Raw genomic sequence first — 22424 nt, 5'->3', positions numbered from 1 at the left:
AGTCAAAATTGATGTTTAATTGTAAATATTTTAGATGCATTCTCTGCCCAATCCCTATAATGTCACATTCCAAACTTTTTCTTGAATTCGGCCAAAATTCCTAACTATGGTGGTGACCTCTAGTAAACCCCGGAGCAATCTAAACACGCCAGCCCTGCCTATGCTAGATATAATGTAAATTAAGTATAACAGATGTTGCATACGTATTCCTTGCAAAGATCACAAGTACAATTGAACGATGAAAATTTGGAGGTTTTTCTTGAATATTTGTAAAGTTGTTGAGTATTTTATTTCGTTTGGAACTGAGTCCCATATTTGGCTACATTTGTATGATACGGTATTAAATCCAGTTCTTTTTTAATGTGGCTTCACTGTGATGAATCTGGCGTTTCTTAAGTTATGTGGTATAAATTAAGGAAAACTAAAAGCAGTATTCCAATAGCCTTTTAGGCCAGCCTTAAAAATGTTGCCACAAATAATACCCGTAAACTTAATCTGAATTTCGGGGCCCCTTTCTCGACGAATTTGCCCGGGCCCTAAATTTGGAGCCAGTCCGCCCCTGCTCATAATGTAAATTGGTTTCTAAATACGGCAGGTTCCGAGCTAAATGTTCGGCAAAACTTCAGAATGACACAACAAATAAACACAGATATAGTTTTCTCAAACGTATATCGTTGTACGACTTGTACCACTAAGCCTTTCACAAGAGCGAAGTGTACGTGCTCACAATGCTAGCTCTAACTCTTAACTAACTCAGGATTCGTAGAGAACGATATATATATGTTAAACTAGTTCCTTGTACAAATAAAAAATGTAAATGTGCTAATCTTAGGTGTCTACATAAGAGGAAAAACAAGCTAGAAAAACAATAGGAATGTGTCTAGATACTTATGTATAAGCTGAGTCAATCCGTAGTGTAGTTCTTAAAATAATACTATAATAGAGGGTGGGTTTCCTTAGTGAAAGTGTTCCTACTAGTATACGCAATGCAACAAAGAGTGCGATGCAAGTTGACGCAAAAGAGTATGCACAAACAAGTATGACTAACGCTGGGAGAGTGGCTGAATGGGGCGAAGGAAATGCGCAAACGAGGCAGGTAAGAGCGAGGCTTAGCGCTTCGAGTAGTGGTATTACAATAACCTCAAATTCAGGGGCGTTGTGGCTCCCAGAAAAGGGCTGGAAGAAAATGATCATAAGAGAGCCAGCTCTTTTGTATGATATCACAAACCACAGGTCACCCTATTTGTATATGTTGACCTCTAAGACTCTAATTCTAAACTATGGACTTGTACATGTAAGTGAGGGTTTTTTTCATCAAGGATTTTGTTCACTTAAAATATTTTCCTGGGTTTTAAAAACCCACTTGAAAGTGGTCCACCAAGAAATCTCCCGGGGTCCCGCCTAGCCACAGCGCCCCTGCTCTAATCTGAGTACCACGTTTCTTGATTATATGGGCGTTCTGAAAAAGCACCCATTTCACACTTTCTGACCTTTGGAGGTGTCGCGCAAGTTTGTTGTAGCCCTATGCAGTCGATTGAATGAGTGTTTTTCTTTTTCATATTCCAATAAAAATTTACAATACAAACTTACTAGTTACACTACCTACCAAGTACTTGACGACACTACAAGGACGATGCCACTGGGAGCAAAATCTATGACTACTCCGTGGCATCGTGAAAAACTGAGACAACTTACATACGAATTACCAAAGGAAAAAACAAAGAACACTACACTCTTTCTCCATTTACAAGGCGAAAAATGTTAGCGAATGACAGCAGACAAGACGTTTGCTGCAGTTTAAGAAATTTTGTGTTATCAAAGATCTCACCTCATATATAATTCGAGACAGACTTTACATATGATAGTTAACTAAATAGTTGTTGGCCTACTAGGGGGAAGCGGGGCGAGATTTGCATATCCATATGGTCGTAAAAGAGTGTATATTCCAGCGAGGAGGTCATTCCTCTGAACACCAAAAGAGGGTGTTCAAATGAATATTTTCCCACTACAGTATCAAAGTTCCCGCATCAGAAGATTTGAATTAATTTGACAAATGTCACACCAATAAGCACGAGCCCAAAGTAGGGGGACTAACCGCTGCAAATGAATGGGGGGTAAGGACTTTAGGAGTGACTTAAAAGACTAATGACACCCGATGATGAGCCGACAGGTCTGTCCGTCCTGATTTGCCAAACGATCGATTCAACACGAAGTTTCACTGAATCTCAACCACTACATCCCTCCCCAATACCCTCTGCGGAGGAGAGTAGCCACTACATAGCTAATTATAATTTACTTAATTTAGAATTAAAGTAATTTTGTTAGATTTACATTTCAATCTGGCGGGTGGGGCTGCGTAACCCCTGCGATATCCCGTGTCAACTAGCGAATTATCATAAACACATGCGCGCATTTCGGGATTCGGAAGATATATATACCAAATTACCAATGAAGATCGCAAGGTGAAATTCAAAGGCCGCAGTTTGCGAGATAACAGATCGGGTGTCGATAAAACTGACAAAGAATCTCGAAATTTTATTTAATGCCAATTTCACCTGCCGACTACTACGAGCAAGCGTAGGACACTTCGAGCGCTCTCGTTTCCAAATCAATATTTTTCAATCACTGCCGAGAAACGATTTGGATTAGCAGGAATTTTGGTTTTATTAATTGCCTGCACGTTTGTTCGGAAATAAATGGGACATCAGCCTCCTGAGGGTTGATAACATCTGCAAGAGAAGTTTTCTGACAATATTCATTGAATTTCTAAATTATTGTTAAGCCTGACCGGGTTGGCAAACAAGTTGGCTTGGTTGTGAAAACATAATATAGACCGTTTGCACAAGGCCTGTGTTGATAACACGGGGCAAATTTTTCCGTTCATTTGAGTATGGAGAAAGTTTCAAGAGTGCTGCGAGAGAGTTACGGTCGTGGCGTGAGTATACCACAATATGCTAGAGTTTTGGATTTTTCATTGAGAAGTATTGTGATTAAAGTTGTTTTAATACTGGAGAGCTGTCATCTGTTTACGCGAGATGGTTTTAGAGTTTCTATGGTCTGTTTAAAGGTTAAATTTTTCTTAGAACACTTCAGACCTTTTTGGAAAGTTCGATATGTGATCTGTCTTTCACAGTTTTTATTCAAATCATAGTCATGGTTATACGAATTCAAGTTCTATGTAGGTTGGTATTTATAACCAAGTGTTTACCTATAAAACGTTCGGCCTGTGGGTTAAATGACTGATATAGAGATATTTGAAGCATTCAAAGTCATCCAGTTTTATTGACACTCATTGAACCTGGTGAAGTTGCCTGTTGCACATCCGTTAATTATTTTAAAAAGGTCCCTGTTAACTGAAATTTTTTACGAGCAATCTTTACACTTATTCCTCTGAGAAAAAATAATTTCTACAAAGTTATTAGCAGAATATTAGGATTTGGCGGACACACGAAGCGACAAATGCGTGGCCCTCTCGATTTCATCATATCGTTGCTAGATAAATCTGGATTCGTATTTTTAGCAAGATGCTTTGTTAAGTAAATCTTTGCATTAATATTCATGCCGAAATGCTGATCTTTGCTTTTGAGTTACCCGACAACAAAAGCAGAACTAGTAACCAACCAGCGATAAAACTTATACTTTTTGAGAACGGTAGTAAAAAGAGACAGGAGATCACTATCATTGTCCAAGTGGAACTTGGGTGACAGGTCGTAGATCTAAGAGCTTTTTAATTGAAGTTTCTATTCTGTCGTTATATGTAATGTATGGACGTTAGGTAAAGGAGCAACAAGCGAAGGAGGAATGGCTGAAGTGATCGTCCCCTCCCCTTGAGAAATAAGATCGTCCCCTCCCCTTGAGAAAGTTGTTAAATTTTTTGGATTTAGTATTATTTTGCCCTGCTGATTATGGACTTGGCCTCCTCCTTCTGTAAAGAGCTCCCGATGATCCTTACCGGGGATTTAAAGGATGCGCCTATCTATCTAAAATTCTTTCATGAAACAACGTTCTATTTTGAGAAGCCATCCCTAAGCATCAACCATTCGAGAGGGTACAAGGGTAATCCAAATGTAAGCCTTATTCCAAATCAGATGTATTAGAGCATTAAAGATAAACAGTTTATCTGTAGACCAAACGCAAGATCAAACGAATTAACAGATAAACGTGTCTAATCAGAACATTTAGAAATATCACCACGTGTCAGCATCTTAATAATCGTTATAATCATCATGATCGAAACCAAATTCAGATTCAAATCATGATCAAGATCAAAGGAGCAACATCGTAACACTCTCAGTCCCGGGTCAGCAACCCAGACATGCTACATCATAAGGGCCACGGTCCATCCATAATATTTCATGAACACTCTTACAAATTAATTCGATATATGTTAAGCAACTAACAAAAGAGCCATAGTCTTTCTTTTTATCTTGTACGATACTTTCTATAACGTCGTTACAATATCTTTTTGTTTTGTAAAGGGAACTGAAACCACGAAGCATTATGCTCCCACGCACAGAAATTGTTTCACTCATATTCTTTGGTAAAAACGCCTTCCATTATTGGAGCAAGAGCGGTTTAGTCATCGCAAGGCATGCGTAAACAACCTGTGGAAATATTTACATTTGAAACCTCTATGACGGCTACCTGATAAATTTACTGCCTTTGCTTTGATACCTGTTATTAGGATTCTGATTTACATCTAGGTATTGCTAATCGTTGTGCATGTTTCTTGTTTTTCTAAGGAATCAGCAGAGGCCTATGATGCAGATGTTTGAACTAAACAGAGAAAATGAAATATACGTCAATGAAACGATATGATAATCTTTTCTTCTTTTATCTTGTATAGTGAAAATACCGTGGCTGTCTTTAGGCCATGAAGCTAGTGGAATTTCTTGCAAAACAAACATCTGTATTGAATACAGTTGAATACAGAACTGTCAATAAAAAATGCAAAGAAAAGCCTTATTCATTGACCTAGACTAGCACAGAGCGTTAATTCAGATTGCAATTATCGTTGGCTCAAGAGTGGGGTCTGATGTACAAGTATAGTTTCTTGCTTCTCTATTCCTCAGAAGAAAACACTTCTGGATTTCTAGGCTCCAGGCTACCATATTTTCTAACCCTGTCGAAATAAAAAATCACATTTCCTGGTGACCATGATGGCGGGGACAGATGCTCAAGTTATCGTCTAAAATCAAGGCAAACAATTTCAGAAGTTTTGTCTCCCTTTTGTGACTACCTTTCATAAATCAATGTATACATGATTAATTTAGCATTCAATTAAATTTTAGTAATTTTGATCCCTTAATGCAGATGATGGAGTACTTAACCTTGGTTTGTTGGTGTTTATACCGCGTTCATCCCCCATAAATCTAAGCTAAAAAGTATCCAAGTCGAGATTCAAGCCCACAGCGGATCCTGACAATCTTCTTAAATGCACTCGTGGTTTAAGGAGTTGCGAATGAATTTTATAGCCACAGCAGCAGAACATGATGTACCCTCCTACTTATCTCAATTCTCTTTTCTATTTCGTATTCTTTTTATGATTATATTCATCAAAGCCGTCTCTGATCTTCGTTGCGTTCAAAACTTCCTTTTTCCGCCTTGTTTTGCATTTTTTATTTCTTAGCATTCTTTTTATTTGACATCGAGATTCAATTCGGTTCGAAATCATCTTAATCCAACTGTATCTTTAACCTACTTTTACGTAAGTATTCCGTAAGACTCAGCCTCATCCCCCTAATTGTAGTTCAGTGGCGAACATATGGTGCTTACACTCGGGGCTGCGCCTTCAGAAATAAGGCCTTCCTAACCAAGGGTAAAAAAGGGGTTTCAGTATCTAAAATGATTGACAATGGTAATATTACATGCTATGAGAGCGTCCTGAATGGAGCAAAGATAAAACCTCGACTCGAAAAGGGACTAAATTCTAATTTTTTCTGCAGGACACCACCTACTCCAATGGCTTTGGTGCTTCTATGTCAAGGCTAAGAGAACGGCTCTTTCAGGTAGGAAAAGTTCTTTCACATAAAAATTGTGATGCCTACTTTTCATAGATATAGGAAGCATTGCATAAGTTGGGGAGGTACATAGTCAAAATAGGAGCACGTCTGTAAACTACTTTGCTCTACCACTGTTTCGGAAAAATGGGGGACACGTGTCCCCTGTGCCCTCATGGTTTCTACGCCTATGGCACTTCTCCTAAAAGGGAAAATAGTAACAGAAAATAATAAATACCTATTAACTGTCTTCTGACATTTCACCATGAAGCTTGCCTCACTTTTGCCTTAAGAACAAATTTTCTCTTTACAGATGTGTGACGTTTTTGAGTACATTGTAAAGTTGGACGATGCCAAGGAATCCAGAATTTACGGCAGAGATGTGCTGAATTCAACTGCCAAACGAATTTTGGACTTGGTAAAGATTTTTATTTATGCTGACTTTTTCACTAAACCATATTTGACCTAACCCATAATAAAGTACACTTTTGAATTATTGAATAAAATTGAAAATTTCAATCAAAGACGTCTGTGAAATTATGGCTATCCCTAGTCCCTTAAATTTTTGCAACTTTCATTTCATATGCCTAGTTGTACCAGCGATCTCCTTTCATTTCACAAAAGATACTATGTTGTAGAGTATCAACAATAGACTACGGGTTACTTCAAGACCATAAACGAGAAACACTATCTTCTTCATAACTTTCCCAAAATTCCAAGTAGTTTTTCACAAATGTTACCAAATAAATTTACGAGCTCATATTTACCCTAACAATGCAATGGTATAATGGTAGCATTTACTGCCTCTTCACAAAATTTTAAGGCGAGACTATTCAAATGTTGAAACACCTACCCATTTGTTACTAGACTGCAAGGATTTCAGTTTACAAATATTCAGATTTACAAAACTTCACCATATTCTCTCACAGGAAGCTGAATTTCTAGGCTCGTTGGCGGAAAATCTAAAGGTTGGTATTTAGATCCGAGAATAAGTAAGTAAGCCGCTATTCGCTTTTAAAAATTGCTACGGGCACAGATGAGTATAAAGATGTATATTCTTTGAATTTGAAAAGATATTGAAGAGGTAGAGTTGAAGAAAAATTTGAAAATAATCCAATATTTCTGTCTTTGCTGTTAAGCTGTTGCTATTGGTAAGCCACTCGATTGGTAAGCCACTCTAATGGTAAGCCATCCTATTGGTAAGCCATTCGATTGGTAAGCCACTATATCGGTAAGCCATCCTATTGGTAAGCCACTCGATTGGTAAGCCACTCTAGTGGTAAGCCATCCTATTGGTAAGCCATTCGATTGGTAAGCCACTCTATTGGTAAGCCACTCTATTGGTAAGCCACTCTATTGGTAAGCCACTCTATTGGTAAGCCACTCTATTGGTAAGCCACTCTGTTGGTAAGCCACTCTATTGGTAAGCCACTTATGCAACCTATAAGATATTAGTATTAGATTTCAAATGTTACAAATTACTTGAGGTAGACTAGAAAAAGGTGCAAACATTTTTGCATCAGTTGGCCAGCCCCGTTTTCCAAGCAATTCACGAAAACCATTATATGAAAAGGCTGTTTCTTAGGGTTTTGAATTAAAAATCCATGCTAACTTAAGAATATTCGAATTTTGTGTTACAGAATATGGCAGACCCAAACTTGCCTTCCGAGGTCGACCAAAACAACGTGTCGGAGACCGGTAAGCAAATCAATTTCAACTTGTTCTAATCCATCTTCATAATCCAACTGTTGAACAAAGAGGAGGTGAGAAAGGAGACCTTTACAAATTCACAGCTTTAGATGATTTTCACATGAAATTTTCAGCTGTTTTTACTCCTTGCATCGTGTAGGCAATTGATAAGAATCAAACTTCGATACCAATTTAAATTAAAGTTAACATGAAAGCCTCACTTGATGTCTTTTGTTCCCACAGTTGTTATTTATGCAAAATTAACACAAGCCATTTTAGACGAAATCAAAGACTTCAAACGGGATATCATCTACGAACTCCAGGTATATGCTATTCTTTATGTTTTGACTTCATTTTATTCAGCAGTCACCCAATTTTCGTTGTTTATACTTTTGTAAATGAAGATGTCCCTTATCTCCTTATCCCCCCTACTCATTCATTGATGTCACACAGTGAACGAATTAAAAAAATTTCTACTTTTTTTTTAAAAGTATAGTTTGGTACTATTCATATTCTTCATTATTCAAATTTGCAGATGTGCATAAATCAACATAGCAACAAGCATTCACAGAAACCTTTTTACAAAGCCCTTTTGATGTTGCAAAGAACTCTAGGCCAGTTTCAAGTTTTATAATGTTTGCCTCTCGATATTTTAAGGAAAAGACAAAGGCCGAGAAGAAATTGTCAGCTGAGAATATTTCGTTGCGAGGTAATGAGCCTGAATCATTATGGGCTTGGTGTATATGCGCCAGATTGGTTCTCTTAATTGCCATATTTCAACTATGGCAGCAATTTTTGCTACTAAACGTGGGCTCCGACACAGGTTGAAAAGTGGGGGGAGGGGGTCAAGGGGAAATTTTAACACCCTAACAAACATTTTGTAAAAGACTATATTTGCAATAAAGTGGGGGACATGGCATGGCCCCTCAGCCCCCTTTTGCCGGAGGCCCTGATGAAGCCAGATATTTAGTGGTACCCAGCCCTTTCTTCCCAAGAAAAATTGTGACTCCAATGACATGAAGATAAAGAATTATTTGATTTGTTTTAGTTGACCTTCAGCGAGAACAAGCTGAATCAATGCAACATAGGCAAAAGTAAGTTTTGTCCAATCTTCTTCCTTGTGTAAAAAAGCCAGTTCTACTCTTGAGGTTTTTAAGCTTCTATTCCACACAAAGGCAAGAAAAAATGTCTTCACGCACATTTTTATCGCATTGGCAATGCCAGCAAGAGACTATTTCAAGATGGTACAAATCATATATATCATTATTAAGTAAGTAAATACTTATTTTTAGCCATGGTTACGCCATTGCTGAGAAAAACACAGCGCATGCCACTTGTAGAAAGCTAGAAGAACAGCTGGAAGAGAGAGCAAAAGTAATAAAGCAGTAAGTAGGCCTCTTTTTCAACGAACCGTGCCAATAATAAGTTGTGGTGCCTGTAGAGGAGACTACGAAATTACTCTCAACACATTCTCTCGCCTTGCTGTCTTTTGTAGTTATTATGTGAGTCTTTTATTGCTACTTTCAAAGTTTCTCGGTCTATCAGAAAGACATCCAGCAAATCTGTAACAATAAGAATCGGCCAATGACTGTAACAATAAAGTGTAAACAAGTATAAATTGTGGTACTAGAAACACATTTTAGTATTAAGTATCACTAGAATACAAATGGGGAGATGGCAAAGGTCCCCTGGTCTTAACAGGTCCTTTTGTAAGAGGGCGTCTTTTCATAAAAAGGTTTAGCTTTTTAAGTAAATTTGGCTACATCCTTAATGATTGCCTTTTCATTTAAAGACCTTGAGTCATAAGAAAAGGAGAGTGCATACCCAAATACCCATTACCCAGCTGGGTCAAGATTAAGTCCTGCACATCGTTGATGGACTTGAGAGAAGGGAGTGTTTTATTTGAAAGGCTGATACTTTTATCAAGGAAATTTTTTTGTAAGGTCAATTCTACTGTTGCATTTCAGATTGCAAAGGGATGGCACAATAGCACTTTGGAAGAGAGAAAAACAAAAAATCGTGAGCAACATAAACGAGAGGTATGTTGAGAGTAGCTTGAGAACGTATTAAATGACTAAAAAGTAGGCTTGAGAAGTAGAAATCCCTCCACCATCTCTGTTTTATGAAAGCCGATTTATTTTCATCTTGAAATTGGAATTATTAAGAATGTTAATAATATTGGATGTACCAAAATTTCACTTTGATGATGCCTCGGAAAAACTGATAAGCTCGAATGACCGCATACTAGAACATCAATACTGGCATGTTAAGGATGTGAGAGTGTGGTAGAGTAGGGGATTTTATAGTTGGAGGCTTATTTGAAGGATTGACTTATAAGAGGGGACCAATTGGATATGAATGATGTTTATGATATTTTTTTACTAAGGCATTCTTAATGAAAGTAGATGGAGTTTGGGACGTCCTCAACCACACATCTTAAAATAACAACTCTCGAGAACGTTATACCTATTCTAAAGTACATTGTATGAAAAAGCTTTCAAAAGTTCATACCAGTTTGAAAGAATAATTTTAAAAGTTGACATCCCGTTTTGTTTCAGCCATTTCAATGCTTTTTTCAACAATTTCATCATAGTTTAAAACTATAATCCTTTCATTGTTTTTTTATGCAAAATAATTTATTTTGCTCAATATAAGGCAAAACCTGTTCTTAGAAATTTTTCCGCTTCAAATAAGTTGCTCTCTTTTTACAAACATTTTTGAATGAATTGAACACAGTTCAATTATTTCTCATTCATTTGAATGTCAACAGAAAACCAAAGCAAAACTATTTTAACAATCAAGAGTTGGTAAACTCCGCTCTGTAATCCAGTTTTTAGAACCATTTTGCCCAAACACAATCAATATTAACTGTTTTGTCCTCTTAATACCCATCTGTTGCCTTGTACAGAGATAAAAAGTTTCTTGTTGCCGTGGAAATATTTAGGTGTCTCGAAAAAAAATCTTAATCCGCTTCAAAGTACCTTTATGTAGAAAGAAATGAAAGCATCATGGGTCATTAGACATCTTTTAACAACAAACGAACAGCCAAACCGGGTTTGGGTCGTTAGATCTATTTTTAATAACAAACGGACCACCATACCTGATGCGATCAGTTATTTTTATCACAGCTAAAAGCTTTTGAACCCCAAATTCCTGCAATGTTGCCTTTGTAAGTTTCCTAATGCAAGACACTTTTTGCAGATTAGAACTTCCAATCTTTCAAGTAGAGTTTGTACATATCTGACAGTGACAATCATGAACGAAACTGATGGAAACCTCGAGAGGCCTAGCTGTAGCCACGTCTGCGCCACCGTAACTTGACTCCCAAGTGCTTTTGTTTATGCTGATTTTGTCGTCTCTGATATGTTTGCCCTAAAGAAAATATTTAAAATGTAGCCTACAAGGCATCTTAAGGTAATTAGACTGTCTTGTTATGAGAAATTTGATAGCTTTTAGAAAGCTAGGGATGAAAGCATCGCATTAGTTGTATAGCATTTTAAAGTTAACAGCCCTTTGTGTTCTTTTTGTCAGGGAAGCTCGATTAGAGAAAGAATTGCAAAAAGCGAAAGAGAATATAGAAGATTTGCAGAACAGGATGCAAGACCGAGTCAAGGTTTGGTTTTTTCACTTAAATATAGGAATGCAATTTTTTTGCTCTGACATTTCCATGAGAGAATAATATGAGTGAAGAATTAATGATCGATATTGATACTATGTAAACAATTTGCATTGTGTATGTGCTTCCATACAGTGATGTACCATTTGGCAAACATGCTTGTAGCGATTGATCCAAACCATTCTTTAACAAATATAACAAAGGGCTTTAAGTACTTTTGTATTTATGTTTGTATTTGTTTCTACCTAGCATCCGAAGTTAGTTTTTAGGACACTGAGAATCTTATGCTTATCGAGCAGTGTCCTGGTTCTTCCTCCCGATGTGACCACACCTCGTGATTCCTACGCATGGAATTACAAAGAGCTGGCGACTCTCCTCACTCTCCTTACTTTTGCTGGGTACTTCGACAGATTCTGACGCCAACAATGTCAACCACTCTTTTCTCATTTTCCCTCATACTCAGTCGGGATTTTGGCTCAAAATATAGTTATAATTCCTAGATATGAAATTATGTAATATAAGCATAGAAATGTAACTATAGTTTGAAAGATAATTATAAAATGTCAAGAGTTAGAAAACAGTACTCTCCACCAATTGCATCAAATGTCAGTTATGGAAATTTATCTAGTAATTCATAATTGATCTTATAAAAATGAATAATAAGTTCGTTAGCTTGACTGAATTTCAAGATTTCCTATCTTGTTATTGTGCGACAGCCACAAAGTACCAGAACTTAGTTAGCATTTTAAATCCGTTTTGATCATAACAGTGTTTCTTTTGCTTGTTAACAGGAATTAACAAACCAGATAAAGATTTTGAAAATGGAGAAACAGTATTTTGGAACAGTCGTAAACAGCAAAGGTACCATTAGGCCGAATGCTACTTGTTAGCAGGAAATGGCCTTAATAACCTCTTAACAATGTCCTATAATGGACCTAAAGTTGCTAAGAAAATATTGGAAATCACGGTGGCCCACAAGAGTCACGGCACGTATTCATGATATCCACAGCAAACATTCCTTTTCAGATAAACTTTCTCTCACATTCACGGCAAACATTCCCTCACATTCACGGCACACTTTGTTTCACTTTTCTTAAGCTGGTTGCTTAATTTGTCTCTTCTGATCATGATATTTAAAGAATGATGAATTTCTTTTGGTCCAGCGAATCGTATTTCAAGTCTGTATTTCATACCTCAACAGTTGCACAACGAGAAGAAATAGATCAGCTTCAACGTGAATTATTCCTCAAAGATCGAGTAAGTGAATGTTGCTGGCTGTTCATCCATATTTGTTTTTGAAGGAGGAAAGGGGGGATACGTAGGAACATAATAAACTTAAAGATTAAGTCAGCTTATAAGGCTGCTTACGTTACATGATTGGAATAAAAGCAAAGCAACAGAAAACAGGCTGTTGAAATTTTATTACCATCGGTAGATTCAGTGTTGCTTCATCTCTTTATCACACAACATATTTAAAAAATCACATGAAATATATAACAACTTCTACAATCGAACTTAGAGGATTTACTGCTTTCGAGAAGAATTTTTTCTTCTTGGGTACATACAGCCAATAGATGACACGAATTCTGCTTCCTGATTTCCCATCAGCAGGAGCTGTCAATTTCTTGACTTAATAATCTTTCGAAACATTATGCTGCTGATTTCACCTTAAGTAGAAAAGATACTCAAGCAAACGTTTGATATTAATACATGCCGTTGGTTTTAGTGTGGATTTACTTTGTTTTGTTCAGGCATTAATTGTAGCTGAAGGAGAGATACAAAGACAACAACAATATTTCGTCGGATTTCTCACTGGCATCGCAAGAGACTTCAGGTTAGATATAATTTGATGACATCTCTTAGAGGTCAAAGGAAAAGGTCACGAGTCAAAGTTTCAAAGTAGTACTCAAGATGGAGGCACGTTGTAAACATATACATGTGTATACTGAAATGAAACAGCCAGTTTCGATCCACAACTGGGTATATATATTTCCTAGCGTAGAGTTTTCGACATATGTTTTGACGTTTTAAACTCTGAAGAGTGTCAGACGAAAAGCTTTAGTTTAATAAATGTTTGCTTTTTTCAAAGCCATTTTCAAGATGGAGGCAAGTTGTAAACATATACATGTATATACTGAAATGAAACAGCCAGGTTATTATCAAAATATTGATGCGAATTCATATGCTTGTGTTTCGCGTTACCTTGATGTGCTATCAAAACTGTTAGATTAACACGTTGAACAGACAATGTAATTTTGTATTTCTTGCAAACATTGTTTTAGATTGATGATGTCAAGGTCAAATGTGGACGAAAGCCGGTATAACAGAGAACAGAAAAGCTTTGCCTTGACTCTAGAGAAAATGATCAAAGCAGCCAAGGAAGGTAACTGCAAACATAACCTTTTGACTTGTGAGATACTTCGTGCTCCATCAAGTTTTAATAGATTTTTTAAAAAACCAGTGCCATATTTCAACGCCGAGACATAGAATAGGGTGGCTTAGCTTTATTAACAAGGGGAATTTATTTTGCAATTATGAAAGGTGACCGTTAAATGACAAAATTTAAGCAAATATGCCCCTAACAGAAATGAAATAACGAAATTGAAAACAAATACAAAATCTTTGATAAATATTTCGGAAATATTCACAACAAATTGAAACTTTCTCCGTTTTTGTTACTTTGGTGTGACCAGTCAACAAAATCGAATGACAAACGGCTTTTATTTTATTTAGGACTACTGTCATCGTTTAGAGCATCACTACCTTCGCATTATCTTGGAATTGGAATTGTGAGTTTTTTCCTGATAAAGAACTCGTTTTTATTTATTCGGTAATGCCTGAGCATATTTGGGAGGGGGAATTGGGGGAAGTGGGGGAAGTGGGGGAAGTTGGGGAAGTTGGGGGAGTGGGGGAGTGGGGGAGTGGGGGAGTGGGGGAGTGGGGGAGTGGGGGAGTGGGGGTGGTTGGGGAGAGGCAAACTGGCAAACTGTCAAACTCCTAAAGTAGTTCGCCATTATTATCTTTGATGCCACAATCTTGAACTTATACTTCGACCCCGGCGTGCCTATCAATGGTAGATCCTGAGCTTTGTAGAGATAGCAGATTCTGATAAGGCTATGTCTGGAGTATTGAATGTGTGATACATACCTAAATAAAGTTGAATACATAATTTTAACTAAACAAACGAGAACGAAATATCATAAAAGAATGATGTGACAGCCGGTTTATCACTTCCTTAATGTCTTTTTTTAATCGTAGGTAATTAAAGGCCTTCCTATTAAAAAGTCAGTTGCTTCAAAGAGCACTGAGCTGCTACAGAAATCCATCACGGTTGAAAATCTACTTAATGACGAAAGGTTATTATGAATACATATTGTATTTATTACCTTATTACCTACGAAATATTAGTATATTGTCTTAATTCAGACAGGAAACCTGAATAAGTATTATTTCCTGACCCAAAGATTTTCAACTAGAGCCAATATTGATGCTTGCGTAATTTTTCCTTTCGTCGAATACGTCGAATACGTCGCCTACCACGAAAATAGGCCTACCACGAAAATAGGCCATATCTGTACGAAAAAAAGCTAAAACAACCGACCGTTTACTGAACAAAATGGTCCGGATATTGCATCTTACCTTCCTTAACCTGTTTCTGTTTGGGCCTTCTAATTTTAGTAATTCGTTCCGTTAAGTTAACAGCATTTTTCAACTAAACAAACATTTAGATCTGATTCTGTGTTTCCTGTTAAAACTTTTTTTAATACCTTCTGCTTGTTTTTCTAGCATAGGAAACTAAGCCAATAACTAGTTTTAGCTCCTTAGTTGTTCATAAAAATAATGTTAATTATTGTATAAGACGAAGTCTTATAAAATTGACTTTGTTCATTTTTGATACAGAATCAGAAAGCCAAGACTTAGCTCTGCATTGATAACCTGGCGAGAGGGCAAAATGACTGCATCGGAAAGAGCTCAAGAGCTTTTGCAAGGTGAGCATCGCTGAGCGCCCTCCTTGCCCCGAATTATTTGTTCTCTTTTAAGAAAAGTTCGTTTTGTTACATTGCCATTGATCACTTTCTATAAAATAATCTTGAAAAACTAAGAACATCATTACAAGTAAGGTCTTGGTAAAGGTAGAGTTATGTTGGTGAAATGAGATTTCCTTGGTAATGCTGAAAGATGGACAAATATTGAATTGGTAGCAGTACATTTCCTCTGCTACCAGAGTGGCTTTTGTAAGCTATTTCATTTTGGTTTAAAGAGGTTTTGTGAGCTATTTAATTTTGATTAAACACAACTTTTAAATAACAGTTTAGCACATTTAACACTACTAAGCATTCTAGAATAATGCAACTTGCTACCTAAGGGTGTGACCAACGTAACTTTTGAATCAGTTGAGGCCTTTGTAACACTTCGTTATTGAGCATTTTAATAGTAGTTGGTAATTGACTTCAACACTAATCTTTACAGAAACACTAAACCCTGTGAAACATCCAGCACTCATCGACACTTCAACTGGATCTTTAAATCTCGACCTAGCAAAATCAACATTTCCCGAAACATCATTAGCAGACGTATGTATCACCGTGTTTTCTGTAAAAAGGAGCGATGCAGCGACTAAATCAAATGCACCCTCTAGATAACTGTGGATGCAATATCCCACCAATCTCTTGAGAATAAGATTGACCTCGAAATCTCACAAATTATGGTAGAAACTTTAGAGATAACACGAAGGTGTTCAAAACCTTTGATCTGCAATCCACGTTGAGCCTTAGCAAAATTGTTCTGTTTGTTGCAATTTATACTTACCACAAACCTAATTACAGAAATCTTTCGTAGTTTACAAACAAAAACCTTGAAGAATATATATTTTCATACACAGATAGCCGTTCGCAATATAACTTGTTATCAATTTTTTTATGGTCCAAGATAACAGTACAATCTACTTCCCATTTAAAGCTGAAGACGATTTTAATTTAAGCACACAACTTATTACAAAGCTGATATAAAAATTAAACACCTGCAAGAAATCCAAATTCAAAAATGGAGACAATGATTGTGTGCTTATTTGACTTTAACTGGAAAACAATGTTTTTCCATCTTTTATGAATCGTGATTTTCAATGTTGATCAACACGCAAATACCCGGCGTCTCGCGTTCATCATCAAACGAAGAAACAAAGTGATCAAAGCCAAATTCAGCTTTCAATGATCATCAACTCACGCTACTCACCAGCTGTGTTTGCTAAATTTTTACTTAAGTAAATTATCTTGTCTCTTTTTCATGATTTTCGTTGAGGAGGAAGAATACAGCCATCAACGAGCAATTTCTGCGTTTGATCGAGAAAAGCAATATATGCATTTCAAACCACTTGCTTTCTCGAGTAACAATTGATAAATAAACATTTTCACTCAACTTTAAAGATAATGAATGAAAATAATGACAACAGAGATTACAAAAGTATTGAAGTTTTCTTGTATCTGACATTAAAGGCAATCGAAAATGAGCTTAAACCGTCTTTCAATCAAGAATTGACCAATCACTGATGGAGATTCCACAAACTCGCTTATTGATTGGCCAATATTGATTTCCTTTCATGGTTTATGTTGCCGCAGAATATGATGTGACCGCTTCCTTCTTCATCCTTCCGCGATCACGGCTTGTTTCACAGCTGATCTTTTTAGGCTCTACCATCCATCCTTTAAAGGCTCTTGTGCAACCGGCATGCTCAGCGGCAACTGTCTTGAGAAATTGATTGTGTTTTGTTTTTTCATGCAGTACGATATAAGGCCGGTTTGAAAATATAGCCGCAAAGCATGCCGGTTGCACAAGAGCCTTTAATTCTTCCACAGGATGTTACTTCATGTCCTATATCTAAGAAGTTTTATTCTTAATCAAGCTGTATTATTTCCTTTTGATGCAATCCAATTAAAGCCATTTCAAGAGCTACTGAAATCATTAAACCCTAATTGTGAGCTCAATGTTTCTAGATCAGAGGATTATTATCAATATTTAGACAATTTGATGTCAATGGTGACTTTCATCTGGATACGCCTGAGGTAAAGATCTCATTTTTTAAATGTTTAATGATCATAGCAATTAGAAAGGCTCAGAGTCTAAAATTAGTGGTTTTACGTCTGTATACGCTTCATTATCTGGTTAACTAACTGTGATGCCAGTTAACGACAATAAAGCAAAATTACTCACACCTATCGCAAAATATTATGGTAACGCAAAAATGCATTTACTTTGTATTAAGCTTGAAGTATGCTTCTTTCTACATTTTTGTGTGTTTTAAAACATGGGTATGACAAAAGGCACGTATAATTTGAAGTTTGCCAATAGATAGCTGTTATTTTGGCTTTTTTCATAAAGTTATGAACCAAGACCAAATAACAGAGGTTTGATGGGGAAAAGGCCTGTGTTCATTTTGCTATATCACAACCTGTTATGATATATTTCATTAACGTATTTGACTGGTTTTGCATATTTAGAGGTATTTCATGATGCTCCTTCCGGTTCTGGAATCCAAATTCAAAATTTATATGAACTCCATTCTTACACTTCAACAAACATACATAATGTATTTCTTTAGCTATTAAGAGCTGTTCCAGATACTCTAGGACGAATGGCCACATCAGAAGAAATTGCTGTAAGTTTGTTCAACTGCTTGGTTATCATGCATGTGTCACTTCTTCTTTTGTTCATAACCGCACGAATAGCTTATGACCCTTTGTTCTGAACTCTGGCAGCCTTTTTGAAGTCAGCTTTCTCATAGGTTTTTCTTCCAAAAATTTGAAAAACGTTGCTGCGAATTCGAAGCAAATAGATAAAAAGATAAATGGTTACACTTTCATATACTTCTCAAATAAAGAACATTTTTGCTGTTGTGTTATGAAGACAAGCTGCTTAAGATATCCAAAGATATGGCAATGCTGAAAGCAGTGAATTGACAATGTACCTTGTTTTCTTACTTCGTTTTATTCTTCTTTTTTCTTCTTTTCTTCTTTAGTATTATTACCATATTCTTCTTGTTCTTCTTCTCTTTACTTCTTTTTACTTTATCTCTTTTCTTTTGCCTTTTTTCTTTGTCTTTTTCATCTTTTTTAACATCTTCCTTTTCTTTCTTCTTCCTCGCTTTGTTCCTTTTCATCCTTTTCTTTCTCTCCATCTTTCATTTTTCATTTCTCTTTCCCTTGTTTTTCTTCTTCATCATCCTTTCTTTTTTTCTTCGTTTCTTCGTTTCCTACTTTTTCTCATCAAAGTTTACTTTTTCGTTCTTCTTTTTCCATTCTTTCTTATCTTTATTCTTCTTTCTTTGTTTTGACTTTTCATCCTTCTCTTTCTTCTATGTTTTCTTTCTTTGTAGTAGAGAAACATTCTACTGAAATCTGATAAAACCAAATGTATTTTACACATTTGTTTTATCTTCTATTCATAAGAAATAAAAACTATGACCTACCCTTCATGAATATGTCTCCCATGAATCTGGTTACTGGCAGCTGTCATGAGACTAAGTTGCTGAAAATAATAAAGCTGAGAAAAACAATTTTGTCTCAAAAATTTAATTGTTCCAACATAGTTGATACGAAACTATTTGCCAGGGACATTTCAAAATCGATGGATAAATACCACTTTTACGGAAGTGTTCTCTGAAAACTTTTTGATGATTTACAATAAAATTCACAATTGGCTGCAAATGGGAAATTTAGGTAAGAATTTCATCAACAATTTTGGGCAGTTGTTCTTGCAGACATTTTAAATTTGTCAAAGTTATTTCATAGGTACTCAAAATGCTCAGTGTTGGAGTCCAAAGAGGACCATTTGCTCTCAGTACCCCTCTCTATTTTGATGTCTTTCGAGTTGGTTCACTTTTTGTATCTCAATTGTTTTGCAGGAAGCAATGGCAGAAGTTGATGAAGACAAATCAGGGACGATTGACTTTTATGAATTTGTCAACGTTTACTTGATGTTGTCGAAAGGAGAAGGTATTTCAACCAATTTTGCAACATTTATCATATATACAAGCCGAAATATAAAGCTAGATTGATAAGAATTACAACATTTTGCTTAAAAACACTAAAATAAAAACGTTATGAAGATGTGGGTGTGCGAAAGGTCTTGATTTGGTCGATTCTATTATCTTTAAGGGAAATTTGCTAATGGCTTTTGATCTCGTGAACGATGTTTTCTATCTTATGTTTTTTTCCAGAAGTAATGTGTAATGTAATTACGCTGTTTACTCTTTTCCAGCAAACAGCTCACTTTGAAGATTTTATTCGTATATGATATTTTACCAGGAGCTGCTATCATCCCCCAATTTTGTAGGCCTTGGTAGTATTTGCTACCGAGGACTAAGGAGCAAATCATGGGCTGGGAGGACTTTATGGGGGGGGGGGTAAATACACTAAAAACTCAAGGCAAGACGACTTTTTGTGTGGTTTCAAATATATTTTGGAAAGTATCGGGGGCGCTACAAGCACTCACTTCTACGGTACTTGACCCTAAGGCCACAAAATCATGTCTTTTTCAATCTGTGTCTTTATTTCAGGTAAATCAGCACTGTTTAGAAAAAAGGCGCTGAAAGCCCTTCAGAAGACCAGCGATAACTCCTCAAATATTTGCTCTATTCAGTAAACTTTATTTATTGTAAATTCAATCATATCTCAATTATGTTTTTCATTGTAACCTATTTCGTTGTCTTTTCCTTGTGTTCCTGGTCTCTCAACCTGTCTTTGCACTTGCATCCCGAAGGGTATTCGGTGGGCTATTGATAAGCAGCAACTATGAACAACACAGCAATGCAGTAGATCTCTACAAAAACATGCCTAAGAATTAAACAACACGCAGATTGTATTTCGCGTCTTGTATTTAAGAACTTATTTTTGCCTGACAAGGCTCTCACTTAAAGGGGCATCGTCCCTTGAACGACCGTCACAAGGCACCCCTGATGGTAGGCATACAAAAATGAATTCATCATCAAATTTGCCTTCGGATAAGAATCCAGGGTAAGAACTTTTTGACCTTGCAACTCATATGCTCCTGTTGAACAAGACCCAAAAACAATCTGTCACTCGAAATAGTAAGCTGTCCTTTACGGGATTTACTTTGTGGCATTACTGCGGAATTCCATGTCAAGCAATGCAATTCCATGTCACTGATTCCTCGCTACTCTTCTGCATTGCTAACGACCGCAATTTAAGAAACGTTTCTCAAAAAACGCCAAAAGGGGACAAATGATATAGATAATCTTTCAAAAAGTTGATTATCATGACACTTTCATGACTTGTGAAGCAATAAAGGACTAAATTTTGGGTCTTTGATGAATACCAAAAGACCTCTGGAGTATACTCTTTGATACTTGTCAATATACAAAGTACCCATAAATGGGTCACGTAGCAATATTCTAGAATTTTTTTTAATTTGTAGCAAACCTTAATGAGGATTTCAAACTAAATAGCTTGCAGAAATTTCCCTGCTCTATCTGTTACTATTTTATTCGCGAGTTCTCTTCTGTGCTTCAACTTCTGTGCTAAATAACTTTCCATATCATATGTGTAGCATGTGCTTCCCGGAACTGATTGTTATTGTATGTAATTTAATAATGTCATCGTTTCTATCTGAATCTTTGTACTCTGTTGTTTGTACAGTATGTCTGTTGTTCTGTCTTGATGTGTTGATTAACAAACTGTGATGTTGTATAGAATTATTAGATCTAGATTGTAAAGATCAGTTGTTGGATTGAATATGAACATATGAACATATGAACTTGTATTTGTCTTCCTCGCTACATATGACAATTTATTCATGAACGTTAATTTTTTCGTTAACCTTAAATAATTTTAGTCAGAAGGTCACAAGGCCAGTTGGTTTTGCTTTCTGGTGGCAGCTAGATAAAAACTTATCAAATGTGGGGAAAATTTAACAAGAAAGAAAGTAAATGCGACAGGTTTCTATAAAATACATGATTAGACATTCAACAGATAAACTAAGAAAAAAAATTACCTTGTGCCGTTCACGGCTGGAATAGACACGTGGGCATCAATGCATTACGTAACTTATAAACTGATATTGACACAGAGAAGATTAGCCTGTGCCCCAGTCCACAAATGCTGCATTTGCAAAGGCTAAGAGAAGATTGACTTCTGCAATTATCTGGAAAATCTTGTCGATGTTTATCCGAAAATGTTAGGCAGTTCTATAAATCTTTTTAAATGAAAGGAGAGTAAAGATCTTTCAATGTTTATGCCAGTTTACCCCGATTTTACCCCCATTATGTTTTAAAAACAAAATTAAGTTAACAGTGAACAACATTTTTCTTGTTGTCTGGCGTCCATCTACAAAGTTGAAGCATAGCAAACCGTGTAATTTACGGTGGCCCACAGGTGCCACGGCAAAACTTTCTTTTTTCGCAGCACAACTTTCTTTTTTCACGGCAAAACTTTCTTTCTCACGGCAAAACTTTCTTTCTCACGGCAAAACTTACTTTCTCACGGCAAAATTTTCTTTCTCACGGCAAAACTTTCTTTACGTGATGTTGTGTACGTGATACTTAGATCTAATCAATGCTTTAGACGTTTTAAACTTCGCAGATTTGCGAATACCTACATCTTCTCTTGATAATTCTTGCAGAAAGACAGCCCAGAAATGGTCTAAATTTATCTAGGTTGGGCTAGGCTAGGCCTATATGCCTATCTCAACGAAACAGTACCGCATGCAAGGTCTTTGATTCCTTTGTTTTGAAAGCAGTGGAAAAGATCAATTCGTTGAAAATTGGCGTGCACATAAAATTTGTGCAAAAAAATCTCGTACGTGCACTTGGCACGCTCGATTGTGGCTTGTAAAAAACCTATAAATTGGGTATTGTGTTTAATATAATATCATATCGTATTACTCACAGGGTGGGTTGATGGCTACATAATATAAGGGGAGAAAAAAATCAAAGTGGTTGCCCAACAAACAACATCCATTGTTTATGAAAATTTTGCCTGACTGACTCATGGTAGATTTCTGCCTGATTATCGCTTTTTTGAAAACTTTTCAAAGTTGGGAAACTACAGTTGCCGCTGCAGCCCCCTTATCTCCCCAGGCCCTTGTCTACTACGCCTATGTTAGAAAAG

At 36.4% G+C, this 22424-nt stretch overlaps 1 protein-coding gene across 1 annotated transcript; it reads left to right on the top strand.

The window, feature by feature from the left end:
• Positions 1-2384: 2384 nt before the first annotated feature.
• On the top strand, positions 2385-21050 carry LOC135684868 (uncharacterized). Its single transcript, XM_065200558.2, has 23 exons — positions 2385-2935; positions 5946-6008; positions 6313-6417; positions 6929-6967; positions 7640-7697; positions 7932-8011; positions 8346-8397; positions 8737-8782; positions 8981-9073; positions 9656-9727; positions 11220-11301; positions 12096-12165; positions 12506-12561; positions 13056-13138; positions 13587-13687; positions 14038-14093; positions 14563-14660; positions 15205-15293; positions 15775-15878; positions 17295-17363; positions 17900-17956; positions 19202-19292; positions 19856-21050. Exons 1-23 carry the CDS (start codon positions 2891-2893, stop codon positions 19939-19941), a joined length of 1695 nt encoding a protein of 564 aa, XP_065056630.1. The 5' UTR covers positions 2385-2890; the 3' UTR covers positions 19942-21050.
• The last annotated feature ends 1374 nt before the right edge of the window (positions 21051-22424 follow it).

Source organism: Rhopilema esculentum, chromosome 21 (assembly GCF_057945365.1).
Source record: "Rhopilema esculentum isolate cy_ngs chromosome 21, ASM5794536v1, whole genome shotgun sequence".
Lineage (NCBI taxonomy): Eukaryota > Metazoa > Cnidaria > Scyphozoa > Rhizostomeae > Rhizostomatidae > Rhopilema > Rhopilema esculentum.
This window is presented reverse-complemented; position numbering and strand designations above follow the sequence as displayed.

Coding starts and splice junctions, on each gene's coding strand:
- LOC135684868 (XM_065200558.2), top strand. CDS start 2,891: ATGGAGAAAGTTTCAAGAGTGCTGCGAGAGAGTTACGGTCGTGGC. Junction 6,009..6,312: donor TAAGAGAACGGCTCTTTCAG/GTAGGAAAAGTT, acceptor TTCTCTTTACAG/ATGTGTGACGTTTTTGAGTA. Junction 11,302..12,095: donor GGATGCAAGACCGAGTCAAG/GTTTGGTTTTTT, acceptor GCTTGTTAACAG/GAATTAACAAACCAGATAAA.